The 20264-nt window shown below is 39.4% G+C and overlaps 2 protein-coding genes across 6 annotated transcripts in view; both read left to right on the forward strand.

Annotated features, from left to right (window-relative positions):
- The window catches only part of LOC140273326 (adenylate cyclase type 9-like), a 31989-nt gene extending 16398 nt beyond the window's left edge, over positions 1-15591 (forward strand). Inside the window, exons 2-10 of the mRNA XM_072368851.1 lie at positions 6029-6201; positions 7383-7493; positions 7869-8125; positions 8219-8321; positions 8906-9114; positions 10152-10311; positions 10533-10675; positions 10881-10904; positions 11302-15591. Of these exons, the coding sequence (XP_072224952.1) occupies positions 6029-6201; positions 7383-7493; positions 7869-8125; positions 8219-8321; positions 8906-9114; positions 10152-10311; positions 10533-10675; positions 10881-10904; positions 11302-12604 (2483 nt within the window). The 3' untranslated portion in view covers positions 12605-15591. The remainder of the gene's footprint in view (positions 1-6028; positions 6202-7382; positions 7494-7868; positions 8126-8218; positions 8322-8905; positions 9115-10151; positions 10312-10532; positions 10676-10880; positions 10905-11301) is intronic.
- Positions 15592-17757: 2166 nt separating this feature from the next.
- Positions 17758-20264, forward strand: part of crebbpb (CREB binding protein b) — a 37384-nt gene continuing 34877 nt past the window's right edge. For all 5 annotated transcript variants that reach the window (XM_072369389.1, XM_072369393.1, XM_072369391.1 and 2 more), the window contains exons 1-2: positions 17758-17918; positions 18548-18633. In XM_072369389.1, coding sequence (XP_072225490.1) covers positions 17917-17918; positions 18548-18633 — 88 coding nt within the window. In that variant the 5' untranslated portion in view covers positions 17758-17916. The remainder of the gene's footprint in view (positions 17919-18547; positions 18634-20264) is intronic.

The following is a 20264-nucleotide window of genomic DNA, read 5'->3' on the forward strand; positions in this document are numbered from 1 at the left end:
TGGGTGCAACATTCTGTTTAAGGCATTTGTGAAATATCTAGCAACTATTATTAATTTGTGTTAAGAATAAAAAATTAAAATAACTCTGTCCCTACAGAGCAAAGTGATTCAGTAATTTACAAGAAAAAAACAATTAAACCAAGTCTTAATTTGGATTCTTAGTAAATTATGTTGGAAACAGAAGTGCAAGAGAAAATTTTAGACAGCAAACAATGATTGTAAATGAAAAAGAAGCTGAAATACAGTAAAGAATTGATAGCTGTATGGTATTATTTCAATTGGCTCTAATCTTTAGTAAATTAAATGCCTACGTTAATTAAACATAAGTTGAGGCATTGTGTCGGTGAATATACCAGACTGGTGCCACCCCATACACTGGAGATCTTTGGCTCTTTGGGCTTTCTTATGTATGTAGTTGAGGGAGTAATGTGTGAATCAGTGTCTGCTATATTATTCAGAAGACAGTGTGCTATAGGGAAAGTTGGCATGTGAAATTGCCCTATATGTGAAAAAGTCTTTGCTTGACATTCTCTGACAGAAGAAGCTGTCTTCCCTAATTTGACATTATAAATAATTCTGCTCACATCATTGCATGTCCTTTAATGCCCCAGAAGGAGAGCGCTCAGCAGAATTGTTCAACTGTAAAGATGAAGGTCACCTCTCACCCTCACCCCCCCCCCCCCCACTCTCACCCATTCTTGGAACAGGAGACATGCACATCTTCGATACTGACAGCAACGACCGCTTAGGTCCTGCTGAATTTTTTCCAATGAAAAATACACGTAATTCATATTCTCTGACTGAATTTTTTCACTCACAAATGACAGAATTTTTTTTTATTTCTCACAATTGCAAACTTACTGTTATTTTCCTGCTTTCAAACTGTTCCTGAAATCTTTGTTATCCCTCTTATCTCTCCCACCTGCCCCTTGTGTGCCATACCACGGTAAGGAAGTTCTCATAAACAGCCTGTCATATTGGACAGATTTCTTTTTTTCATCCTGCTGTCTTCCGATCATCAGGAACAAGATGTACAGTGTATCCCTGGACGGAGACGCAGTGGAGTGAAAAGAAGGGGGGCTTCTTGTTGACAGTGCCAAATGGCACGAAGAACTGCTCAGCTTAGCAGAGCCATATCTCTGTGCCACCTGCTCTACTGCCCTCCTGCTCCGATACCTGGCCCTGAAAAGCAAACCTGTCATTATGAGAAGATCAGGCACATGATATGTTTGTGTTTCTGCGTGTGTGGGGGTGTGTGTATGTGTGTGCTTATCCAAGCATATCTGCCAACCCACCATTGCCTTGCTCTCCGTGTTCTTCTGTTTTTAAACCTCTCTGGGACAGCATTGTTGGCTTCTCAGTCCAACCTTAGTTTCAAATGGAAGTTGAAAGAAAATGTGTTACTTTGTGATAAATTTCCAAAGGGTTTCATATTTATGGTTCTCTTCGTTTGTGTATTCTGGACGTAAAATGAGATATTCTTTCTTTTGGCCCTCTTGTTGGACACTGTGCGTACCAGGCTTTTTGTTGCTGGTTGTTTGCATTCCACTTGGTTGTCCTTCTGTAGTGTGTGTTGGTTGTGTATGTCCACCTTTTTCTTTTTGTATGTTTGTTTGGCACACCCAACCTCTGCACTGAAGCTCTCGACATGTCCTGCAAAGGGGGCTCTGGGATGGTCATTGTTCTACAAGAGCTTGGACAGACTATGAAGAGGCGAGAGGAAGGGAGGGGTTGAAATGATGATGGTATTTGTTTGTAAAGTGTTTTCTCATTTTGCACTCGTCTGAACTAAACAAAGGGCTTGGAGAGGGAGATGATGTGACTGGGCTCTCACAGTGAAAGGTTATCTACTGCTCCCTGCCGGCTTATGGCAAAAAACGGGACACTTCACGTCACATAATGCCCAGAGACTGTCACAAATGATGCTCTTCAATTAGCACAAGGACATCTGAGAGGAAGAGGGGCCAACGCATGCATAGACCTGCCTCAGAAACCATCAAAGTGATGTGCAGAGTGACAGATGGATCGTAGAACACCACATACACTCACACACACTCAGCTGGGAAGAAACAAGAGACATCAATTGGAACACACAGCATGAAGCTTTCTGACCTTTTCTCTGCTACAAGGCCTTTAGAGCACAGATGTATTCTGATGATGCTGGGCCCTGTTAAAGTGGGCTGTGGAGCAAGCTGCTTATCATGGCCACAATATACTGCCCGACAACACAACAATTTCAGTTGCTACAAGGTTATACTGTAGATGAGATTGTCCTTGAAGGGAAACAAATAGGCACACAAACGCACTCATGTGCTGAGAGATCATGTACCCCCTCATATGAGAAACACACAGCTAGTATATTATGCAATGCCGTGAGCCTCTGCAGTTGATTTATCTTGCTCCTCTCTGTCTTTCTGACATGTGAAGTAATCAACGAGATGAACTCAGTCTAACAAACATCTCTACATTAACCTGTTCAGAGAGGGGCCATAGATTCCCTACTTCAAGTTTGACCTATGTCTGTCTATTTTTTCTATGACAGAAGGATTGGCTGAAATGTCTAAAATCAAGTAACACATTTATTTTGATGTAAGCCGAAGCCTAACAGGAAGTGATGGACGGAGCACACCACAGATGATCTCCTGTCAGCTCCCTTAGCTATCAGCTTGGTGTACTTAATTTTGAGTTTTGACCCACTGTTTCCTCTTGTGTTCACTCATAACAGTGCATAAATTTGTTTTAGAATTGTCTCTTTTTAATACTGAGTCATTATTTTCTCATTCGCTATAAAATAAAAAGAAAAAAGAAAACTGCTTTTGCCTAGGATTAAAATCAGGTGAGGAAGGAGGCCAGGGCTCTTACAGAAAAATTGTTATTTTATTTCTTTAGAAGGTTCTTCACTCAGTGAAATTACCCGAAAATATCTGCGTTAAAGCAGTGACATAAGCTGGTCAAATTATCTCAATGTTAGGAAAAGAAGACTCCTTTATTCTTTTGCCATCTCTTTTAGGAAAAACTGCATCCTTTATGAAAAGAGAAGATATGATGATGATGCTGCCACAACCTTCATCACAGCAGCACTCGATTACTTTTATAAAGTGGTACTAACTGGATATGAGTATGAGCAGCCTGTAATGATATAATTTAATTCATCATTCACTTCTGCTGCTTTATCTTTACCACCATGCATCTCTTCTCTTAGCTCTCTAGTGTACGACTGTTCCATTAGTTTGAAGGTGTTTTTCAGTGTAAGTTGCATCTTTTTTGTTCTCTTTTTTCTTTTCTTTACTAAACGGTAAATGGACTGTACTTGTATAGCACTTTTCTTGTCTAGCTGACCACTCAAAACGCTTTCACGCTACATCCCCCTTTCACTCACACTCATACAGCACGCTACACAGTGCTTTGTTCCAGGCATTCATGCATATTCATACACCGATGAATACATACACCGGTGGGCAACCTGGGGTTCGGTGTCTTGCCCAAGGACACTTCGAAATGTGGCCCGGAGAAACTGGGAGTCGAACCACTATTAATCTTAAGAGTTAATCCCTTGACACACACCCTTATTGCAAATGTCACCTGAAAAATACTAAATAAAGCACCCTGCAGCTCGGAGTTGTGAATATGCATAGAAAATACTCCCTTGTCTTGTAATTGTACATGCAGGAAAGCTTGAAATACTTAATTATCTTTAGTAAGCTCTTATCATATTAGTAAGTAGAGACTCAGATCTTTGATCGTTGGCCTGAATATGTTATGACTTGCATAATTTTGAAGGCAAGAGCCACAGAGATGGAGAGGTTAAAATGCTGACCTGTGATCAGAAGTCAGTTTATTATGGTGGGAGGCAGAGAGGGAGTTAATTAAGAAACTAACAAATTCAGTCTGTGCTCTGTGTGTGCATTATGTTTGTGTCTGGATCTGTCTTTAACACAAAGTTACAATCCCATGTTCTGATTTTCAGTGGCAGTCCGAGGCTGTCCTTAATTTGCTGCCACCTTTTCTCATCTGCTGCAGTATTCTGCATCACTGGTGCGAGGAATTAGTTTGTTGTTTGTGCCTTTTATCGCCATAATTTCCTATTCCTGATTCTACCTGGTTATTGACACAACTAGAGTAAGGCAGTCCATCTACACCTCTGCTCACATTGTGTATGGGTATGTTTGACTGGATGTGTAGGTTTTTTTCCGTGTGTGTATTAAATACACATGCCGTTACATCCACCTCCTTACTTACATGTTACTTTCTTATATTATTGTATTATCTCTCCCCTTTCAGCTTTGTTTGTTTTGTTTTGAAGACCACATTACCCATGTGTCAAATGTGTGAGTGTCAGGAAGTGGAGCCCCAGGGTGGCTCAGCAGAGGCAGTGGCAGACCTGTCTGAAGTTCTTAGCGCAGACAATGATCAGAGCCTGAGGCTGTGGCTTCGCTGAGAGTTGATTTATGTGGCTAAGCACACAGTCACAGGTACTTACCTGTGCAACTTACAACAGACGCAGATGATCTGGTACAGTAGTTGTATTGTCACAACACAATGATCTAGAAAAGTTCAGTTACATACAGTCCCTATTCAAAAAAACCATTGGGATGCTGTGTGTAAAAAGAAAAAAATTAACAATATTTCATTAACAATATTAGCTCATCTTGAATTTGATGGCCGCAACATGTCTCTGAAAAGAGATTGTAGTCGCTCAACTCTCCTGGGTCGTCTTTGCTTTATGTTGCATTTCATGATGCACCAAATGTTTTCACTGAACTGCAGGCAGGCCAGTCCTGGAGCCCAAAGCCAAGCTGTTGTAATAGATGTGCTCTTTTTATTCCTAATCATTTTAGTGAGCGGTTGCTAGTTGACTTAATTGGTTGCAACACGTTCATCCACTTGTTTTTTGGCTATTTTTGTACCAACTTCACAACTTTTTGTCGCCCTTGTCCCAGTTTTTATTATTTTTTTTATACGTGCCATTAACATGCAAGATAACCTGTGACATTTTTTATGAATTACGAACACATTTGATGTGTACTATGTTCTATTGTGCATACTATATTGGGTTATGAGATTTGAAATTGATTCAGTTCTGTTTTTGCTTACATTTTACACAATGTTCCAACCCCTTTTGGAATTGGGATTGCACACATTCCCTTTTCTGAATTATGGGCAGGTTGTATATATTATGGCACAAGTGTAATAAAAACACAAACATCAGTATTCTGGCGAGCCAGTGTTGAAAAGACACCAGACATTTTACTGATGATGTGAAATGCACCATGCAGTGCATATCAAAGCATCTTCTATCCCAGTGAAGCAAGGACATTTTGCTATCAACAGTTAAGAACACCGGTTCAATTATTTTTCTGAATAACTCAATTTTTGCAGCTGAATGAGGAATAAGCTACACCAAACTCACACAGAGGCCTTGTAAGAGTGATGGAAATGCTAGCATGTTGACAGGCGTGTAAGGACACAGGTGCTCAAATATTTGTCTGGGGCCTGTTGTCCAAAACTTTCATGGTCATTAGACATGAATATCTGAACTCCTACACACACTGTTGCACATTTACCATAGATAAAAGAAAGGTCAAATCTCCTATTCTGGATAAACTCAAGATCAATATTTAATGCATGGAATTCAGTACCATACAGGAATTCATTCTCGGGCTGTGAAGAAGTAGAAGTGAAATTACTGTGATTAACAGTGATAGAATAGACCTTAGATATATACCTTGGTTTGTACCAACACACAGCACATCACATTTATATACATGTGTATATGGGAAAAAAAAGAATGACTCATGTGTTATGACCTTGTATTTTACAAGTGGGTGAGATTGATGTTCAGTGCTTTTCCTTCTTTGAAACCTACTCACATAAGTCGCTGAGGGAATTCATCCTGGATACTGAGCCTCAGCTGAATCCTAATGCAACTCCACAACCATCAGTACCTTCAAACAAACAGGGATGTATAAACGCGACTCGAGGTCGTCTCCCGTTACATTTTTGTCTTTGTTTCTTTTCCCCTCTCCAGGTCTGAGGACCTACCTGATCTCAGGCAGGAAGGTTGAGCCTCACGCTCACTGTAACTGCTCGCAAATGGGGTCGTCTGCTCTAGAACTTGCAGACCCTCGGTGTCCCATGCCTCGAGTGCATACACCTGATGGAGCCCCTTCAGCTTGCGGTCTGCCCCCAGACAGGGTCAAGGTTAGTAGTCTCTCATAAAACCAGCCATGTTGTTGAAGAATTATGTTACTTGGATCATTTATCACTGCACAATCTACACTGCCTGAGGAGGAACGCTGAGCTCTGTGTTCTACCACAACCTCTTTCCTGTATGTGGGTGTATCAGAAGCTTTTATAAATATTTTCATTTTTTGCAAGCAAGGAGGTTGCTTTTTGTATAGATTTAGTACCACATTACAATGCAACCACACATTTCTATTTGCTCATTGTAAGTGTGTAATGTTATATTTGTGCGTCCTGCATGGATAGAGTATCTTGAACATCCCATTTCACTTTTAATGCAACCACATGTGTGCATTCTCAAATATGCTTCCATTTATGTAGCAACCTAGTTATTTTTTAATCCTTAACAAATCTTCTCTTGTTAACTAGAAAAGGAAAAGTGCTTCTCTTCCGAGCTGCTAGTTGGTAAAATAATTGGCCTTTATTGCTAATAAATCTACATCCATCCAAACTGTTTTCGTGAGATATACGTTTGCAGAAAGGATCGAGTTGTAGTTGCTAGGGCAGAACAGAAAAATTAGAGGATAGAGGATGGTGGGAGGCTGACGATTCGGAGGGATCCTTGATATGATTATGAGCTAACTCAAGCAGGGAGCCCCATTTCAAGCATTTCTGCCTATGAGAGGTGACCTCTCTAAATACAGCTTCTCATCCTCCGCATGGCTTCACACAAATCCAGATATAACTTATGCTAAGTGATCTGGTATCTTCAAAGAGTTTAACAACATTTGAGTGTGTAAAAAGATTTGGCGGGCAGTTGTGGTACTCCTTGTTTGCATATTTCATGTCGCTAGGAAGCACTCTGTGTGTGTTATCTCTGTGTTTTGGTAGTGGGTACTTAAATATCTCGCAGTACCTCATGCTTGGTGCATCTGTGTCATGGTCAGCCATAGCACACATCTCTCATTCTGATGCACACTCATGAACTCAAATGAAAAGAAAGACATTGAATCAGTGAAGACCCTCCCTGGTTTTTTCTGTCTCTGTTTCACTTCACTGTCACACTTGCAAACATTATTCTCAGCTAATTATATTCTCCAACTTTTGATGTTTTTCTTTGCTAAATGTATTAATTCTCCTCTTTTTGTGCCCACATGTGCTGTCTCCCTCTTTACTTTTCGCTTCCAATCTCCACATAGTCCTCCTGTCTGTCCTGCAGTGTCGCCCTGATAGCGGGGGAGGATCAGGCTCTGGAGGAAGGAGCGACACATAATGGCTGTCATGATGACCACAAAACCAACAGCAGCAAGGTTCGCCTTTTGTTGTCACCTGAGGCAAACATAAATAAGTCTAAACTGAGAAAAAAAACTTACTTTTATGTTTAGATAGTGTAACTATCTAGTGTGGTATATTTTTTGTCTATCAAGTATTGGGGCATTTCATGCCCAGCAGTGCAAAAAAGAAAAAGGTCACAAAAATAGTTCAAAGAAATAGAGCTTCATCTGCCCCAGACAAAGTCGCTGCACACACACATTTGAAATAGTCAGATGAAGCACAGTCTTTTGACTTTCATATTTCCTATTTAGACTTTTTAATATTGCTGACCTAGTTCCAAAGTAAGGATCTATTATCTCACCTTCTTTCTTGGGAATTTAGGCTCTCTCTCAAACCTCTATTCCCCTTAGGACTCTTTAAATCGGAAGGGCTCCCCAGTGGTATCTTCTGGGCGCAGCCCCAAAGCTGTGAATGGCCTGCTCAGTCCTAAACTAGAGGCCTTGAATAACAGCCAGACATCGCTGTGTGAGATGCTGCAGGAAAAGGAGAAGAAGACATGGTGTGGAGGAGCCGTGGGTATGGACCACTCGGCACTAATCCCTCTGCGATCCAAGAACTTTAGGGAGAGGAGTGATGCTCACTTTGTGGATGTTATCAAAGAAGACAGGTAACTCAAAAACTCTTTAACTCAGCCTTTACAAATGTTTAATCTTAATGTTCTTAATCTTAACTTCCTCTCACTTTTCTGTATCTGTGACAGTCTTATGAAGGACTATTTCTACAAACCTCCTTTACACAAGCTCAGCCTCACCTTCTTGGAGAGGAGCCTAGAGTCTGCTTACCGGATAAGCTACCAGGAGGAGGTGTGTGTGTATGAGCTATGTTTATGTAACATAATGGTGCCCATGTGGAGCTTGTTATAAAGTGTAGATTCCTATGTGTATTTTTCCATATTTCTGTATTAATTAATGTTTATCCGTGTGCTGTGAGCTTACACAGTAACATGTTGTAGTTAGATTTAGTCTCTATGCCTGAAAATCATTATGAAAGCTATAAATGTCAGTGTCTTTTCATGATTCCAGCCTCCGCTTCTTGTCATTTTTCATATCTGTGCATGTTTATGAGGTCGCATTTCTGGGTCATTTTCACTGTGCCTTTTTCTGAGCCTTGTCTGGAGAACCTGTTTAATGTTATCATCAGATTGGTCAAGACTGCGGCAAAGAGAAATCACCGCAGGACCTTAAAAGCAGTTTTGTGTTAGATTGCAATGTCCTCTGCTGGTGTAACCTCGAAGCTGCATTTTAGATGTCACTGCTACAGTGTATATTAGTGGGAGTGGGACTGACCTAATACATAATTGATAAGTTACTGTTCGATAATTGATTTCCATTCAATTCATCCTGCTTCTGCTTTCCCTGTTTTGTTTGGTCTTTGTCTTACCTCCCAGGTGGAAAACCAAACAGCAATGCAGATATTTGCCAGCCCAACTTTCAGTTCTTTTCTGGACATGCTGCTGTGCTGTCTAATATTTCTGGCTCTCTCTGTGGCCTGTTTCCTTCGACCACTTGTTATCCAGCAGAGACTGTCCACACCGACAGTGATTCTGACAGCTGTAGCTGCACTGCTGGAGTCGTTGGCTCTGCTGTTTGCTATTCGGTGAGATGCTAAATGCAAAGTGGGGGTCTTAAGCTACGAGATCATGGGCCGTGTTCAGTTCCATTAGTTCCATTAGACAAATTCAAGCTGCCACCACAATACGAGCAACTATATTTGCCCGTGTATGATATACTAAGCCCAGTCTCAGAAAAGTTGGGAAAGTTTTCTGAATATAACAAAAACTTATGTCTATAGTTTGTTTGTTAATTAGTTTGAATCTTTATTTAACAAAGACAAGTACAAAGGAAATGGGTTTTAATTGTCTTCACTGAATAACCCTACTGTATTTAGAAAATATGCAGAAGTCTAGAATTTGTTGCCAGCAACAAAGTCAAAAGGAGTTGGGAGATAGGAAAATAAATACAGGAAAGTTAATGAAATCTACAGTATATGTAACGCCATTCTGGAACTTTCTACAATCAGCAGGTTAGTTGAGGAGAGGTGAGGCTGTCATTAAAATCTTTAGAATCTTTCTTTTCATTTTAGAAAGTTTTTGTGCCGCTGATATAGGGAAAAAATAACGTGAAAGTCACCAGATTAGTATAACTTTTTAACTTTTTCTTTCATCTGTTGGCAAATGGATGTTTGACGTATTGGATTACGTGCAATTTCAAAGGCATATTGCTGATCAGTATATGCTTTATGCTTACAGACAAATGTTTATTTGTGTATGTGTATGTGCTTTGGTAGAAATGAGAAGAGGGAGAAATGGGGAGAAAACCTTGGCAGACACTATCATAAATAAGGGGTCTAAATTAGCTTTTAACAGCTTTTTACCAAAAAATACCCCATCACTTGCAGTGAATGGCTCTGTATTGCCTCTGAGTTCACATGAAATGGATGGGTCAAATTTAGTGAGCCCTTTTGAGAGATGTGGTGGTAAAACAAACCGAGCTGAATACATTCGTGTTTGGAATTAGTTTCTTTTATTGCAAAGTGTGACCAGCCTGAGATGAAATGGGAAGCTTAAGTTTATAGCACCTCTAATGTATCATAATAAACTGTATCAGTCATGGCTTCCTGTTTTTCCTCTACAGTATGGCTTTCTATCTGGACAGTGTGCTCAGTTGCACTCGGGTACTGATGAGAGCTATCTCAGGCTGGATAGCGCGTCACTTTATTGGAGCTGTTCTGGTGTCTCTGCCTGCTGTGGCAGTCTTCTCACATGTTACCTGTGACATGCATTTCTCCATTCAGGTGAGGTCAAGTTGAATATTTTTCTTGGTTTTAATAGTATTGTTGTTGTTCACACAATATCTGCCTACCTGTAACACCATGGTGCTTGCAGAACTTCCATTTCTGATTTGATTAGGCCTTTTACTTGTTTTGAATTAGCTTGCAGTCGGTATGATTTATAATCTTTACTGCACTGTTTCCTTTGACTGATATTGCTCTCTCTGTCCACTTCTTTCCCTCAGTTCACCATGTTCATCTGCTGTGCCATAGTCATAGCCATCATTCAGTATTGTAACTTCTGTCAGCTCAGCTACTGGATGCGCTCAACGATAGCCACTTTGGTGGGATTGGCAATTCTTGTCCTTCTCTTTAGCTCCCCCTGCAGGTATGAGATACCTGCTAAATGTGGAGAAATGGATGAAAAGAAGCAACAGAATTTATAGTTTCAAAATAGAATTTATTATGAAGTATTAAATTTTTTGTGTGTGAATGTTTCACAAAAGAGCAAAGGTGTATGCTTGTGTTTGTATTGTGTTATATTTCTTGATGTACGTCATTAATTATTGTCGCTTCTGTTTTATCCCTTTTAGAGTTGCTAAGAGTCTGTTTTTCTGGTAAGCACGATTACTGTTGATATTATATCGGCACAAAGTTAATATTAAAATAGGACAACACAGCACATTTAAAAAAAATACAAAGGGCTTTTATGTCATGGCTTTATGAGATGGCGAAAGTAATGACATTAGGGAAATGAGGATTCAAGCTAGTTTTAAATGTTTAGGGTCCCCAACCCCTCTGCAGGTGGGGACACATTCATCTTTTTTTTATTATTCAAAAGATTTTGATCTATTGGATTCTCAGAAATTAATTTTGTTAAGGTACATGCATTTTATGTCATTTCTTAAGATGAAGTTTGCCACTTTTTGAATAGGAAAATATTTATTGTAAGCTTTTATTTTTCCACAGCCTCCATATTTCTTGTCTTTCTCTCTGTCTTTCTTTCTCGACCAGGTCTGATGTTCAGAACAACACTAGCAACAGCTCCATCCATCTGTTCAACAACTCAACAGATCCTGACCCACGACCCCACCCAAAAGACCTTCTTGGTCCTGAGGTGTGCGTGGCCTTTTTCCTGCTCCTTCTCCTTGTCTGGTTTCTTAACCGTGAATTTGAGGTCAGTTACCGTTTGCATTACCATGGAAATGTGGAAGCTGACCAACACCGCATCAAGATTCAGAACATGAGGGACCAGGCTGACTGGCTGCTTCGCAATATAATTCCAATCCATGTGGCAGAGCAGCTTAAGGTCACCCAAAGTTACTCTAAGAACCATGACAATGTCGGAGTCATATTTGCCAGTATTGTTAACTTCAGTGAGTTTTATGAAGAAAGCTATGAGGGCGGCAAAGAGTGTTATCGTGTTCTCAATGAGCTAATTGGGGACTTTGATGAGCTCTTACGGAAACCTGCCTTCACAAATATTGAAAAGATCAAGACGATTGGTGCCACTTATATGGCTGCAGCTGGACTCAATGCTCAGCAGTGTGCAGATGCAGCCCATCCTCATGCTCATCTCCGTGCTCTTTTTGAATTTGCTTTAGAGATGATGCGAGTAGTTGATGACTTCAACAAGAATATGCTGGGCTTTGGCTTCAAGCTTCGCATTGGATTTAATCATGGGCCTCTAACTGCAGGGGTGATCGGTACCACTAAGCTTCTCTATGATATCTGGGGTGACACTGTCAATATTGCCAGTCGTATGGATACAACAGGTGTGGAATGCCGTGTCCAGGTCAGTGAGGAGAGCTATTGTGTGCTCAGTGGCATGGATTATGAGTTTGATTACCGTGGCACAGTTAATGTCAAAGGCAAAGGTCAGATGAAGACTTTTCTTTACCCTAAAAGCAATGACAGTGGCCCTGTGCCTCAGTACCAGCTCTCAGTCTCACCAGAAATCCGAGCACAGGTGGATGGCAGCATTGGGCGCTCTCCCACTGATGAAATAGCCAGCATGGTGCCCACAACCAGCATGACTGCAAGCTGTACCAACACTATGGTACCAAGTACCATCACCGGGTCCTCAAATACAAAAGGGCTTAGCCACATGAAAGAAGCAGACACCCGTGAAAGGCATCCTTCTACAGAGACGTCCCATAGTCTTGAAGGACCGTCTGCAAAAAACAAAGAGAACATCGTCTCATCCATGGTCCAGCAAGATGCACCCAAAAATTCAACAAGGTCCCTGAAAGACATGACAATGGACAAATGTGAGAATAGTTGTGATGATAATGTTGGAGAGTTAACCAGGCTTTAAGGATTTACTGCAATGGCACTTTTATAATCAGCCCTCTACCCTTTAAGCTCTTTTTCCTTCTAGTTGACGTTTAGAAGCGATGTACATTTGGTCCGACTTCAGGCAGAGACGAAGGGTGTGGAAAGACACGAGACATTTCTCATCAGTCATCAGAAGCAGGTAGTTTATGGTGTAAATATGATTGGCTAATGTTATCAACGGTGCTTGGTGGACCACAAAGAGGGTGTCAGGCAGGAACACACAGGAAATGCTGATTCCCCTCTTGTCTGCTACAATTCTCATTGTCTGCCATTAACTTACTTGATTATCTTTGCACCTTTAATCAATCTTGATTATGTCTTTCATGTCGTTTAAGTGCCTTTAGAATAGGATAAGACGTAAACTAAGCCTTTTTAAGTAAGACAATGACAACATAAAGGGAAAAACTATAAATGTGAATACTTTTGGAAATAAAAAGCTTTGCTTTTGTCACAGGTTTACTTTTTCAACTATGTTTTGCTACAATATTTTGCCTTTTGATCCAAGAGGAAAGCAGCAATGTGAATCTCAACACGGTTCAACTGAAGGGAAATGGGAAAAAAAATATGCTACTCCAAGATGGTAAAATCTGCACATAAATGCTACAGAGCCTGCATATGTGGTAAAAACAGGAAAATCCTCATTGGAGCCACAGTCGGGATTAATCCATACAGGCTACAGGGAGACGAGGCTGAGCTGTGTGTTGAGTGTATTTGCATGCATGTAGTATAGTGTATCTGTGTGTTTTGTATTGTAAGGTCATGCAGAATTTAATGAGGAAGGGTCCCTGTGAGTTACTCTAATAATTTAGTCAAACTGCAGGGTAACAAACACTTTGTGGAGAAAACAAATTGTTTGCTCATGTGGCAGCTTTTCCCTCTAGCCACAGTTAAGATCTTTGTATTGCCTCAACATCATCAGCACACCTGCAGTTTCATAGGCTTAAAGTGTTTGTGCCCTCAGCCCATGATCCAGACTCTTGGTGGGAGGTCAAACTGTGTTTAGGGTAGATGATTATTTAAATGGATCCCACAAGGCACCGCAGTACCTGTAGAGTGTCTTAAACCATGACTTCAGATGGACGAGAGAAAACAACTGCCTAAAGGTTTGCCATGGATTACACTGTGTGTTCGGTGATCATGCTTTGAAGACATATGGATAATCAAAGTGGAATGTCATAAATGTGTTTGTGTTGAGTGTTACATAAAACTTGAGCCGTTTAGCTCCCCCTCTCTACTGTCTGGGATTTGATAGACGTGAGCGGACGGAAACAGCGTGATGCTTTTGCTGCTTTAACTTTTTAATGGCATGAATCTTAATGTTACAGCACTGTAAATGCAAAGACAGTTTACCAAATGTATTTCATATCCCAGTGTGAATTCCATTTTTTTTTTCTGTTCATGTTATAAAGCTCGATTATTATGCAGATGTCTTGCTGTTCATTTTCTTTGTGTCACAGTTTCTTAGTATAAAGGATTGTGTGCTCGGAGGCAAAACGATTTACCGTGAATTACTTTTGCTTGTCTTATTTTCTGATGTTCATATATCCCGAACACAGAAAAACTGCCATTTCACAATGAACTTTTTTTGTTATAAAAAAAACAAAAACAAAACAAAGAATCAATTTGTCTGCTCATATCATTGAGCTACATCTGCTAACTGTTGCATTTGAATCGCACCTCATATCATTGTTTTTTGTTCGTTTGTTTTGTAAGGATAGCTTGTGCCTTTTGACATATATACATTTATAGATGTTTTTTTTCCCTTCATATTCCAAAAAAAATCTATGAGAATGTTTTGCTTGGATTCCATTTAATTCTGATAGTTTTCATGAGAAAGGTGCCTTTTCTTAATGAATACAATTAAATTCAAACTTACACAATAACACATCTGACATTATTTGGATTCTTTGCATTTTTGAATAAAGAAGTGTTTCCCCTCTTCGTTTATTTTGCTGATGAGCACACGACCCTTGTAGCAGCCCAAAATGTGTTGTTACACCACAGTAAAGGGATGATAATCGTTGTTGTTAACTAAGATTAAGTGCTTGTAGAAGTGATTATTCTTGAGTGTCAGGTAAAGCATATAGTCTATATGGCTTTTTATGCTCCTTGGTAATTTTGATATGCTCTTTTTACTGATATGCTTTTTGTGGACAATTTTCTCACAAAAAGGCAACAATAAGATAGTTGTGTGTAGCCACGAGTGTTTCATTGCAAGCATGAGCTTACTTGATGTTCACGATTCATTTAGATTTGTTGAGATGTGACATTCTGAACCAGCAGAATAACGTATTTGGGAAAATGTTGTTGCCAAAGAGAGTCATTGCCATCTCTTGCATTTTCCTTAAATGTTGTTCTTGTCCTCTTGATTTGCAGATTGTGCTCAGTTGGAAACAATTCTCTGTTAAAATGCAATTGCACTTGGCTCCTTTTTTTAATTTTTAATGATTATTTTTTGTACATTAAGCCTTTCTATTGTGCAGTACCGGAGCATTTTCTATTATTTATATAAGTGCATGTATTAGAGTATCAAATAGTCTGAAGAACTGGATCATTTTGAAAAAATGTTGGAATCATACTTGTGTTCTCTGTTTGCTTTCATGTGCTGAAACCTGTGCGAGTGTTTGTAAAAGTGCGTGTTTGTGCATCTTGGAAATGATGGTCTGACATTAGCTGGAATGTAATTAGGAAACTTTTCTGATAGCAAAAATTTAGACATGCTAAGACATCAGTCAACAGAGATTTACTTTTCTTTTTGTTTTAACCAAATAAATTACAGTGGTGAAGACGCTAAAATTTGCTGGTAGGTGGTATTGGAGTAGCTGGCTGTCACTCCAACTCTTGATGTTGATGAACTGTTGCTTTTTTTAAATTATTTTTTTTTATTTGGTGGTGGGGACATGTTTTTGTATATACGCACGCTAATAGGTGAAGTGAAAGTTAACATTGAATAAAGAGTTCATTAAAGAGTTGTGCTTTTAATGGGGCTGGATTGTAACTAAGTACATTTTCTCAAAAATGGAAGTATTGAACACAAGTACAGTAATTCTGTTACTGTGCGTCTTCACGGTTCTCTCTCCTACACTACATTTAAATGAGAGATTTGGTTTATCCTTTGCTAGTTGTTTTTTTTATAAAGGATTTTGATTATTTGTGCTGACACGTAAACCAGAATTGAATGTACCACACCTAATACGTAACCATAATTTAGTAATTGCAGTGTGGAACACTGTAAGGAGCTATTATTTCATATGAGGAGTACTATTGATGTTTTTCTCGTAAAAGGCCCGTCTACACACACAGTCCCTCAACAAGGATTTTACATGTTAAATCGTTTACACTTTGGTTTCAAATGTCACGAAGACATCAGTGTATCTCAATATTTACACTGAGAATTTTTTCTCTAGTATTTGTGTCAAGCAACTTTTTTTTTTTTTTTTAAGTGCTTGAGAACTGAAGAGGCCATTTGCTGTTTGAGATGACAAGTCCACGACCATTTTGCTCCCAGACTCTCGTATAATGTGCAAAAGGGGGGGTGTTTAGTGTTGTCTTCCTGAAATAAACAAGTCCTTCTCTGGAAAAAAATCGGCACCAATGCTGCCTCTACACATGAACAAGTTAAAGTTATCCATGTCATATTCGCACACCAATGTGCTCCTACACTGTCATGGATGCTGGCTTTTGCTTGCTGTGTGCTGATGACGAACCAGTTTCCATGATTTTGAAAAAGAATTTGAAATATTGATAGTATAGACAGGAGAGTTTCCACTTTACCCAAATTATGAACTCCTGATGGCCAGCTCTGTTTATGGGTATGCTGTCTGATTGAACTTGGATTTATTCATACAAGCTTTGCTGACAGACTGTGCTTTAGAAGTAAATGTGCAAACACTTCTAGAAATTATATTCATGCCTGTTTTTAATGTAATGCTGCCTAAGGGCCTGAAAATAATAGGTTTTACTTTATGGGTTTGTGCTTAAACCCTAAAGTAGAAAGTAATAACTACAATGATGACATATCACGTTAGAGGATTGAACTTTCAAATCCTTATTTATTACTCTTGAACATTTTACCAGTGCATCGCTCACAGATTCTTTCCATCTGTACTTTTACACCCTAAAAAGTTATTTCTTTACATATCATTTAATACATCTTCTCCTGTTACTTGCCTGGTGCTAATTACCGTGGAGGTTCCAGATGTCGCTTATGATGGAACTATGTTTTTCAAGAAGCAAAACCCCTGATTTTCAGCATTTAAATATTGGTTTAGAAAATTAGACTTTAGTATGTCTAATAACATAATGGGACGGCTGGAACTTTCTAAAAATTTGTTTAAAATTTGAAAATCCTTTGCTCCCATGTTACGAATTGTTCAACTTTTATGGAGCTTGTACAGAACCTAGTATGAGTTGGTATAGCTTTTGTTGCTGAAAACATTGAACATAATATACCTGGATAATTATAAAACACATTTATCTGAATATAGTTTATTGCTGAGATAAGGTGACTTGTCACAGGCTTGCTCATACATAACAAAGGCTCTTTTTTATGGCATAACTTGATTTATAATTTCTATCATGTATTTTGTCATGTTTTCATTGTGAATTTGATCAATTCAGAGACTATTTAAACTTTGATATATAATACAAAGCAGTCATATAAGAAGGAATCCCATGTTTTCAAAAACTTTGTTTTAGTGAAATACGGTAAATTGGGTGTAAAGATATAATGATGCATAATCGCGACTGAAAGGTCCAAATATCCTCAAGTTATTTAACTGTACTTATTTCCTTTTCTTTAGGTAATTTGTTAGGAATAAAGGGGTTGAAAAAGGAGCTGTCCTGTTTTAAAAAAAAAAAGAAAATTAAGCTAACCTTAAAAAGTTTTCTCTTCCCTTTAAAGTTGCACATTTGAACTTCTTGAAGTGGCTTATGTGTTTGAAAAGCTTGAAACATTACGCAAACTTAATTTTTTTATGTCATTATACCTGAAAAGGCAACTTCATATACGTCCAAATGACGCACGGTGGGACACTGGGTTACGTCAGGGCGTCAGAGCACGACACCCCCTCCCCTCCTCCTCCCCGCACGGTCTATCTGGGAAGAAAAAAAACTTTTTTTTTTTTTGTATCGGAGGAATCAACAGCCGCCATCTTGACGCGGCTCAGAATCGGGATTTTGGGGGGAGCATTAATTTTAAAAACCGATCGGAGCCACCCAGACCCGGCTCAAACGGCTTTTTTCCAGCAGAAAATCGAAGGGTTTGTTCTTCCGCTGAGAAATAATCCAAACATGTGAGGTTACGTGTGTTTTTATCGTCTCGAAAGCCCACTGTATATTTGATTTCCCTTTTAGAGAGCGCCGCTTCTCGCCGTATCTCCGTCCAGAGACGCTGTATTTACCGGGAGACAGCGACGAGAAAAATATTCCGACTCATAGAAAATATTTTTGGAATTTTCTTCTTTTTATTTAAGCCAAAAGCGGATTTTATGGCCGCTCGTTTCGACTACGAAAAAAATGATTCTGTACATAGGTGAAACCGGCGATCTACGGGGAAAGGGAATTGCTTACGCTTTGAGTAATATTTCATGATTGTTTTTTATTTATTTTCCTCGAACCGAAATAATATTTGGACGTGATTATTGAAGATAATTATGTGGGTGTTGGGTGTTGGATTATCATGGGGTGATCTTCGGTGGCGAAGCGTGGCGCTGTTGCCTTTCTTTTGAAATCCTTTTTCTTCAGGCAGCGTTTCGCCTGTCTGCCAATCAAGAAAAGAAAGAAAATTACTCCTTTACGCGCAACATTGGGAAAAGTTACCCATTGCTAAGGGCTAAAAGGCCGACGACTTGGACTGATCCTGCCCTCTTTTTTTAATTTTTTTTCCCTGCATCACCATCCATTCATATTTTTCACCGACCAGGATGGCTGACAATCTGCTGGATGCGGGACCCCCCACTGCAAAGCGACCCAAGCTTAATTCACCCCTCTCAGGATCAGACGGCCCAGGTAAGACAGGATAAGGCTTTACATGTGTAGACCGATTCAATAAATGATTTGCAGTACACATCTTTCTTCTTGCTGAAAAGAAAGCTGCGCTGAAATAAACCCATTAGCCCCTTCAGTGAGATACCACAGAACACTGTACAGTAAGTTACTTTCGGGGAGTTTAGATTTGCATCAAGATCCTTGAGATATATAATTTATTTAAAGAAAAAGAGCTAATTCAAGCTGGATATCCATCCCAGGATGACTGCAACTTCTCAACATGCAGAATTCCTGCTTAATTTCTCAAAGAGTCGTAGGAATGATGTAATAAAAGTTAAAAGTCGACATATCTCTGATATATGTAGGTGAGTAAAATGTTGACAGACTATCTCTGGAGTCTTAGAGTGTTGGTGTCCAGTTTATTCCTTTACTAGCCTCTTCATACGTGGTCGTACATAAACACTGTTAACACTCCAGAGACTGTGTTTGCATTGTGTGTGTGTGTGTGTGTCTTTTTTTTTGTTCTTCGCTAAGAAATGCTGGATTAAAAACGCTGCCTCTGCATCTGTTGAGTTGGATTGGATGTGTTGTCTTACTCATTGACATCCACAATGTAGACTCTCTCCAACACATGCGCTTGAACCTGTATGGCTTGGTAGAAGTGGCGGTCAGCTTGACACTTACAGATCAGCCCTTCATCGAAACAAAAGCTTGGATTCAGCGCTATGTGGGAAGATGAAGTAGAAGTCAACAGAAATTTTGGTTAAAACTTTTCTTCTTCTGGGTTTTTTTTGGGGGGGCAAATATGCATGACATAACTTCTGAGTTGAGAAAATGTGCGTGCATGATGAGGCTGAATATTACACGGCTAGTCTTACGGTCTTGACGTATCCAACCTGCAGAGCAGCTTTCACAAGTTATATTGTCTCTTAAAAGAGGAAATTACAGTATTTTATAAGCTTGTGTTTTACAGATGATACACTGTGTGACTATGTAAATGAGCGCGAAATTGGCATGCGCTAAAGTCCTGTGAGGTTTATCTTTTGTTTAGTACTCTCCAAGTGATGTCATCCTCTTGATTCGTGAAATATATTTCTATATTTGGGTTTTTGATCAGATAAATAAAGGTTTTTCTTTTTGGACGACTGTTTAGTTCTTCAAAATGCAACAACAGATCTTACATAGAGCACCTCCAGTAGTGAATATGTTGCTTAGATTTCATCCATTACTGTATGCCAGGCGCCTGTGTTTGTAACGGATGTATTTGGGAAATGTCTCAGCAGAAACCTTTACTTGTACGTATTTGCTAACAATCTCAGTGTCTGTGAACAAGTGATGTATCAGACAATGAAATTACAGTACCCAACTAAAAGTTTGCTTTTAACAACATGTGGATACTGTGTTTTTAGAGATGATTAATGCATGCTAAGAGTGGAGATATTCAACGTATCTGATCAGAATGCCATGAAAAGATCTGCACGGTAACACTTAAAACTTGACACCAGAGCGTCTGATTTCCCATAGCTCTAAAATTACCCAGAGACCTGGACTTTGGACCCTGTATATAATGTTTGAAATGATTTCACACGAACATTTGCCGTTTGTGCGTGCACATCAGTATTCTAGCTAATGAATTTAACAAAATAAGACAA

The sequence above is a fragment of the Leuresthes tenuis genome, unplaced genomic scaffold (genome assembly GCF_036924035.1).
Source record: "Leuresthes tenuis unplaced genomic scaffold, fLeuTen1.0.hap1 SCAF_17, whole genome shotgun sequence".
NCBI classification, from domain to species: domain Eukaryota; kingdom Metazoa; phylum Chordata; class Actinopteri; order Atheriniformes; family Atherinopsidae; genus Leuresthes; species Leuresthes tenuis.